The sequence below is a fragment of the Fulmarus glacialis genome, unplaced genomic scaffold, assembly GCF_000690835.1.
Source record: "Fulmarus glacialis isolate BGI_N327 unplaced genomic scaffold, ASM69083v1 scaffold18508, whole genome shotgun sequence".
Taxonomy (NCBI): Eukaryota; Metazoa; Chordata; class Aves; order Procellariiformes; family Procellariidae; genus Fulmarus; species Fulmarus glacialis.
The window spans coordinates 99-9,094 of NW_009227770.1; the positions used below are offsets into that span (position 1 = coordinate 99).

The 8,996-nt window shown below is 37.1% G+C and overlaps 1 protein-coding gene across 1 annotated transcript; it reads left to right on the forward strand.

Moving 5' to 3' along the window:
* Positions 1–423: 423 nt before the first annotated feature.
* On the forward strand, positions 424–5,213 carry FOPNL (FGFR1OP N-terminal like; the record flags this gene model as incomplete). The annotated part of the gene is made up of 4 exons (XM_009583274.1): positions 424–621; positions 1,833–1,917; positions 2,752–2,891; positions 5,137–5,213. Coding segments are annotated over 4 exons (500 nt in total), but the record flags the coding sequence as incomplete, so codon positions are not given.
* Between the last annotated feature and the right edge of the window lie 3,783 nt (positions 5,214–8,996).

The window sequence follows — 8,996 nt, forward strand, 5'->3', positions numbered from 1 at the left end:
TCCTCGTGCACCCGGCGGCCGGTTGGGTCTCGTAGTAGCCCCGGGCGCTAATAAGGGCCGGCGGCCCCTCACACGGCCCCTTGGGAGCCGCAGGAGAAACGTCCCTGAGCCTCCACACAAGCACTCTGCCCTCGTCCTTTATCTTGGTCTGGTTTTCATTCGTTAAAAACGTCTTGGTCCAGTAACATCCCACTTCTGAAACTGCTAGAATGTATGTTTACTGAAAAAATATAATTGTGAATTCTTTGAAGGCTTAATTTTTATCTGTAACGGTCCTACTGTGGTTACCTACTGGCATATGCACAGGTGCGGATATCTTATCTTTATTTCACTGTGAATATGCCGAAATTATGTTTATATTGTGGATGATAAGTGCTGCTTGAATACGTTTGGCTTTATATTAACATCTTTTTATGGTAATAGTTTTAAAGGACACACTGGAAAAAAGAGGTGCTCTTGGACAAATAAAAGCAAGGATCAGAGCTGAAGTTTTTAATGCACTGGATGACCAAAGTGAACCACGGCCACCACTGTCTCATGAAAATCTCTTAATCAACGAACTAATTCGTGAATACCTGGAATATAACAAATATAAATACGCAGCATCTGTTTTAACTGCAGGTATTGGGGCAGAATTTTTGTCATCACTGTATTAATAGACATTTACTATTTAGTTGAGTAATTCCACTGATACTATAAAATTAATAAGTGAGACCAAGCTGCACAGTCTTGTGTTCCCTTGGAAATACGTAAGATACAAACATTCTCTCCACGGCTTTACTTGCAGCATTAAACCAAATGATACCATTAGTTTTCAAGAAAACTTACCCTTTGTTCCAATCCTTGAGGTAAATACTTTAACAGAGCAGTTGATGCAAGAGCAAGAAAACTTACTAGCAGCCTGCAAAATCAAAATACCTTTCTTGAAATACCTGCTTTTGTTTTGGAAAATGGCTAACAATATTTTCAAAGCATATATCACCTTTTTTTTCTCATCGGCATTTGGGTGAAATAAAAAAAAAAAGAAATCCTACAAATGAACAAAATTTGTTTGAGGAATAATTTAAACTAAAAAAATACGTACATAAAGTAGTTGATAGTCTGAATTAAAGCAATTCTGGCAATTCATGCATATAGACTGTATCAGAAACGTGGTTAGATGTCCTCAGCTTAAATAACAAAAAAAAAAAAAAAAAAGAAGGTCCATATTTTTTAACAACTGCAGTTAAGTATTACTGTTACTGGCTGTGCTAAAATACCAATATTTGAGAGCTGTTTAGACTACATCATCTAAATGGTAGCCGTAATTTATATGGTGCAGCACTTAATTATTTTTGCAGCTATTGCTAACTTGTATTTGAAATTTGAAGTTCTGTAGTTGTGCTTAGATACAGTAATTACATTTGGTATTTAATAATTTGATATATTTCACTCTATTAGAATTACAGGCACAAAGGTTCATCTGGAGAAGAGGGAATGGAGACAGTCTGTATAGTAGTTAATATATGGAATCTGTTTGATAACAGTACTTCTTCAGAGAAAGGGTTTGCCTGATTAATTTATCTTTATATTGTAAGACTTCTTTAGTATTTTCCTTAGATTTCTTTAGAGTGAAGATAAAAATTGTAATATGCTATTGTAAATTATATGAGTATGAAGGACTAATGTTTAAGTGAGTTCCCTGGAATTACAATACACTGTTAGATATTAATAGTCTAAAAGGGAGGTGTGTGCTCTCATTCTCTTTTGAAGTCTCGTGAGCAGTCTTTAAAAGTTAACTGGTGATGTTTTTCTTAGCAGTCTTAAGAATTTTGGGGAAATCTCTTTTCCAGAGTCTGGCCAGCCTGAAGTGCCCTTGGATAGACAGTTTCTCGCCAAAGAGCTGAACATAGCCGAAGACGCAAATGGAAAATCAGTGTAAGGAGTGATTTTGGAATGCACAGTATATTCTGTTCTGCATATATTTTTCTCTTTAGTGTTATTATAAACACGTATAAATGTTCTCACCAATTGAAAGGTGACTAGATCACAGGGCTGCTCCGACATGCTGGATTCAAACTCACAATGTCGAACATGGGGCCATTTTCAAACATACTCAAAACTAATAATTCTGCCAACTCTATAGCTATAGCATTCTCCAGATAGTGTACTTGCACACCAAAACACAAGTCTCTTACCAATACAGTCTTCCCGACAGTCAGAAGCAGAAAACAGATACGTTCTTTGCATATCAGTGAGTTGCTTTGTAGAGCAATAAAAAGATTATTGTACTCTGAGAGTAGACACAAATTTACAATGCTCCGATACGAATGCATTAATGAGCTAGGGTACTGAAGCAGGTTTAAACACGTTCAGTGTTCTCTGTAGCTTGTGCTGTCAGGTGCTTAGGAAGAATCGAGTTTGGGATGTGCAGCCCGCCGAAGTCTGATCCTTTGTACTGCACGAGTGTGAATGTGGATCTGTGTTCCTGTGCTAAGCATGCTCAGGTTCTTCACCTACAGGGGATCTGGAGCTTAGTTGAGAGTGTCTCTTAGAGCAAATTTTTTAGGAGAGGGTTGGTGTTCAGGGTGGGCTTAGGTCTGTGCTTACTTATATAATGACACTTCACATAATGTATTTTAAATAATTATTCTAAAGACATCTGTACATATTCCAGACGTAAACATTAAGGTCTCAGAAGTTCTGAGGAAAGGGTGGTTTTTTAATGCTCAATATTTCATAGACTGCTTTTGTCATTTCTCTCTTAAGCAGACCTCTCTTGTACGGAATTATCTCTCATTTCTTATATCGTGGTAAAGAAGAAAGTATCCAGAATAACCTTCCAAAAGCGTCTTTGCTGAATTATCCAAAGCAGAACCTTGGCAAACCACCTACGGAGAGAAATCAAAAAGGTAGGTGTGGGTATGGAGTCATTTTTGCAGAAGTTTTATTTGTGACTAGATTTTCTATACAAAACATATGCTTATAACAGCATAAACATGCAGATGGACACAGTGCACCTCCTTCTCTGTGCAAGGAATGCTTTGAGCTGACACCTCTTTTGTAAGAAAAATTCTTCAGCAGAATACTGTTTATACCTCAAAAATACCATTAAGCTGTGTGACCTGACCATACCTGTTGCTCATGTATTCATTTAAGAAAGGTCCTACTATATCCAACTCAAGAAAGACCCACCCATGATTTCTAAAACAACCTGCATGTGTGCCTTTGTTTAAGTAAGTGACCAACTTACCCCAACTCTTAGGCCTGCTTCTCTCTGCCGGTATGCTAATAGGACAGCAGATACGGCATACAAATCTGATTGCCCTCGGAAGTGCTTGATTGGCTTTCAAATGTGTCAGTAGTAGAACTTTCCCTCTTATGTGGGAAGATATTTTATTTATAAAGCAGACATTTTTAAAAATTGCAGACAGCCAAATGTGTATGATTTCTCAACAGTGCAAGGGACTGTGAAGCTCCTGTTACCTTGTGGTAGCTGCAGCTACTTGTGAGTTACTAGAGGGAAGGGGAAAAAACCTAATTGTTTAGCTTTATTCTCTTGAGGCTTTTGGACTGTTAAAAACTGAAAACTAATTTAAATTGGACAGCTGTTCTATTCTAATTAGTTTTGCTGCTCTGCAGTTACTGGTAAAGACCAGAAAATACTAATATCCCAATTCTCAGTATCAGAAAGGTCATCCACCAAATTGCTTTACCATCTTCCTAAAAGTTAAACTGGCTAAATTGTACTCCCTTATACTATTACAAATCTGGAATGGGTCAGCTAGGGACAGTCTTATTACCCTGGCAATTTAATACAAGAATTTAACCTAAATTCTCAGTAAAGTATGTTAAATGGCAAGTGTATCTCTTTCTCATCTGTACCTAATTTCTATAGAAAGTTCTTAACTCTTTAGCTGTCAGTTTTGTATATGGGCATAAACCTTTTCTGAGGACGTAATTCACATCCCATTAACTGCAGAAGCTTAAGCTCTGAGTTCCTTGCTCTGCAGTAGAACACATCTTGTTTTCCCTTTCTGGTCTACTTTTTGACTGGTTACAATTCACACTGCTTAAGCTACAGAATGAAAGGGATCATTGGTCCAGTTTTTTCCTTCAAAGAGTCTGCTTGGCATATTACTTCACTTTCTACTGTGAGAATTTAGTACTATTGTGTTAGTACTGTCAACTATTTCTTTTGTATCCAAAAATTGGAGAAATACGAGGCCTGAGATATTATTGACATCTAAAAGGTATGAGAGAAGCACTAAACACCTTTTCTTAACAGTTAATTCATTGAGACAATATTGTTTCCCTTCTGCCAGAAGAGGGGGCTGAAGAAATAAAATTTTAATAACCAAAGCTGCTATAAATGATCTCTTTGTTAGAAAATAATTATTCCTATTAGAAATTTCTCCATTTTTAAAAACAAATTCAGTGTAAAGAAGAATTGTTTTGAAAGTATAACTTTGTACCTCAGTTCTGAAGTTGACTGTGTGCAGGGTCACCTTGCCTTGACTCCAATATGCTTTCACATGGGCGTTTAATTGTTTAGAGTTAGTTGCAAAACTCAGGATTAACCATAAGACATGACAGCACATTGCTTTTTGTACTAAACAAAAATATAACAGTTTTAAGGCATTTAACCTTTAAGTAACTATAGTCTGAAATTACTTTTCTGCGTGTGTTTGTGGAATATGTCAGTGGAGACCTAAAGGCAGTGCGTTTAAAATCCTAATTACCTAGCTATTTCAGTTAGGCTGCATATTACGGTAATCAAGTCCATTCATAAACTCAACCCTCCAAGTCTCATATTTTAACATCTAACTTACTTTTCATATTACTGTCAATTATCTTGTTTTTTAGTTGAATGAATATTCCAATAAACCGGTATACAGAATGGGAATCCTGATAAAACGTGTGGAATCTTGTTTCTGTTAGTTCATTCACTATAGCTGAGTTGAAGTTGTCTGAAATCTAATCTTTAGTAATGCAAAGCTCTTACCTCATACAGTTGCATGGAAGAATATATTTGTAAAATTGCCCGAGTTTCCTATGATGATATTCTGTATCAAAGTTGATAATAGTAGAAAATAACACTTATACTTTTGGATCTTCAGATGTGTGAGAATATTAATGTCTGTGTTTCATTTTCAGATAGAATTCCAGAACCAGGAAGAATGGCTGGCATGAGCATCGAAGAGCCCCTTGTTTTACAAAGTATAAACAGATGATATCTTTCATATGCTAATTTCTTATGTAAAGTTCTGTAAGAGTTAATTTAGGAAATTCTTCTTTGCATAAATTTTCTCAGTATGTCTAGTGGGACCGTGAGACAGGATGATGGGGTCATACTTATTGTCAATGACAAAAATGTTAGCAAAGGCTCTCCTCCTCCCATGCTGATAGAAGGAAACTGTATATGAAGTCAGATTAGTGAAGCCTGTGTCCAGAATTGGGCCTAAAAATACTGGTTTTGCTTTATAAGAATTTATCAGATAACTTATCATTTCTGCACTTTCCTTATTATGTCTTTGTGGGTCTTTCCTGTGTTTCTGAATAAAATTTTTCAGTTCTACTCTGTGGGATATTTTGAAAGTGTTCAAACTAAGCATTTTAATCATTCTTCTTTAAAAAGAAGAAGCTGCTACTTTTGGGTAAGTATGGGAAAATAAATTTGAATAGAAAATTAAAGTGTTTTAGAGGAATAGTTGTTTTTAATTCTCCGGAAATGAGGACTATATTTATCTTCATGCCAGCAAACAAATGAGGGTAAGTCTTTTCCATCTGGAGTTGCTATAAATTGTACGGTGTAACACTGAGTATATGGGAGGGGATGAACTGGGTTTTTTTCCCCAAACAACATGAAACTCCAAGTCCGGCAAAGCTAAAAATAAAATCAATAGTAGATTACTGATTCCCAGAACTTTTTTAGCTGAGGTATTTACGTGTTTTGAAATGGTAATTCATTTTAAAAGCCAAACTTACAGGGGTACATCAAAAATAACAGGTTAGCTATTTTTCTCTACTCATTTTAACAAAATGTATGGATGTTAATGTTTCCAGTGGTACTGAAAGGAGTTTTGTGTAAATAAATTTTTAGGGTTGTGTTCTTAAAAATCTTAATTGTTAGATAAATGGTACAGTAAGTGGGGAAAAAAAAGGGAGGAAGAGAACATGCAGTTTGTGAATTTAAGTGACAGGACCCCGAGTTGTACAGACTGCAAAGTTTTGCCTTTATCTTGATTTGACCCAGTTAGCATTACAGGTATTGCTTTATTTTGATAAGCAGCCTAGCCTCTACTCTAATGTGAAATTGCAGAGAACAGTTATGGGTTGAAAGAAGAAGTTGCATTTATCCATTTGAAGCCTCAGCAACGAGTTCATCCCCTTCGTGTGACTGGCAACGCTGCCAGCTCCCATTTGCTGATTTATAAGTATCTCAGGACTGTTTCCAAGAGGGGAGGGCATGTGCTTGCAAATATACCTCAATCAAATCCATCTTTAAGTCTTTTGTAGCTTTGCATCAATTATAATTGACCATTGGGTCAAGAAAGTGAATTTATCTTTGTACGCCCTCGCTGTTTGCTCTGTGCTAACACCACCATCAGGTTCAACTACTTGGCTGAAGATCCATCTGTGTAAAAACTACCACCACGGGATTCTGCCTCGTTACTAGGGTCTTTCCTGCCACATTAATGCAAATATTCACAATCACTAATCTCTCTCTTAATTTCTCTGTCTAGAAATACAGTAGAAGAATGGTCTTCTAAGCTGTTACTTGAAAATTGTCTTCATTTTGGAATGAGCTGAAAGTACCTCTATGGAAAGTTGCAAAAATGAACTTTTGAACAACGCAGATATGATTGCTCTGGCCAGAGAAATACCTAGATTCTTAACTTTGATTTTCCAGAGATTAATTGCTAGACCTCTGTTTCTCCATAAACCAGTGGGTCAAAATGTTACGTATATTTGGAATCTGAATTGTCTTTTCAAGGCAAGGAAAAAGGCTTTGGGAAACACACAAGCTCTAACCTTCTATGCTATGCAAATCTTCCAGTGTAACCAAAGCCATTGCGTCTGCTTTCTGTAGATAATACAGAAGCTGCCCAGGTGCCATGGAGCTCCCTGGGAAATGGATTTTTAGTGGTACAAATTAAATACAATTTTTGTTCTGGTTGAAGAAGGCAAAGAGATGTTTGGTACTTGCCCTTTCCCAAGCACACAGCTCAACAGAGTGGTCTCCACAGCCATGAAAGCAGAGGCCATTACAAGGGTGTCCTTCACTGAGCTTTGAGGTAAAGGTGTATATCTGAAATCAGAGAAAGGAAAAAAAAAAAAAAAATCTGTTTAAGACAGAGAGAAACTCGGGACTATTTTCTTTAGGGATTGCAGCTTCAGCCCATTGTCAGGATCCTGTGCTAGGACGGTGGGTGGGAGCTGGCCCATTTGCTCTTGGTGCAACGTGCATTTAGTCTAATTCTCTAATACCCTCACAGTACAGATTTGGGTTTTGGAACAATCTTGTTTCAAAGTATAGTCATTGTACAAGCAAATTGAAATGAAAGTGTATTTCCAGTGATACTTGTTTGTACAACAAAGCTTTGAAATATGTCCATGAAAATATACTGGCCTAATCACATTATTAATGGTCTACATTTATGCTGACTGTACATGAGATATGAGAGCATCTTTCGAGATGCAGACATGTAGCGAGTTCTGTGAATGTCAGGCTGCCTTACTTGTTTGTGGATGAAGAGGGATTGCAAAGCCTGTATAATATGGCTGCACTTTCCAAAAAATCATTCCTTAAAAGTTTAAGCTAAGCGAGGTCAGTATTTAGATGAAAATAATTCCGAATCCTAGAGTCACAGGTTCAGGTTTTAGATGAAATTGCCACCTAGGTGAGCATGCACAAAAATATTTTTCTCAAATAATTTAAGAAGCTCCGTCTACCTTAATTATAGACTGTGATGTCTTGCATTAACTGCCCTTATTCTTTTCTATCAGAAAATGGGGAAAAAAAAAAAAGATATAAGCATGTAGAAGTTTGGCGGGTTTAACAAGCAAAATACATTTCTGAATTTTATTGGATACAGAACACCATAACTGAGACTGTTAGGGAGGGAATTACTTTAAAAGAGGCTGTTCTTTGTCTAAGCGTGGTATCACAAGTGGAAGTGACAAGGAGCCAGTGAAGTTTGGTGTGGATACCAGACCTGGAGAGCACTTTGGAAGAATTTAACCCACAAGTTTAAAAAAAAAAAAAAAATAATTCTTTAAAACCAAATTTTTGCTCTCCCCTAGAATCAGAGGAAACGATGTTTATAGGCTCCACAGCATCAGTGCTGTTTCAGAGGTATTAGTTTCTGTCGTGCACAGGGGAAATTTTTTTTTTAAGCTTTATCGACACGCTCCAAGGAGTCGGTTACGCTTTCCTTCCTGAGCGCCCTTGGTATCATGCTGAATCTGTCAGTTGATCAGTTTTCCGGAGGAGTAATTATCATTGAGTGATTATGTTTAGGAAAGGAAACCCAAAATATTTGTTCACACTTGCAAAGGCACCCTTTCAGTAGCAGCTGGTGTCCAATTGATTCAGAAATGACCTGTGTGCTTCACATGCTTCACTTGACCTGCAGCCAGCATTAAGCACAAAGCTTAACATTAAGCAGTCGGTGACTATTTTACCTCGTCAGACTACTCTCATGATTAATTGTTCTAGTTTGGACGCAGACTGTCCCTCCTGTTGCAAGAGCACAGCTCAGCACAGGCGGTAACCCACCGGTATGCTTGTCAGATCCAATTACATACGTCAGTTTAGAGAAACATGGTTGGTAAACTTGGGTAAAAACATTTTTAAACAAAAAAAATTGTTTACCTGACACACATTATTTAACAAACTAACAACACTATCCATGCTTTTCTTTTTTCCCCTCCATTGTATTCAGGTTATACCGTGGTAAGGCAGCTGAAAGTTCATTTCTTTCCTTCTCAAGTCCTCCTTTTCCCCCCCCCCC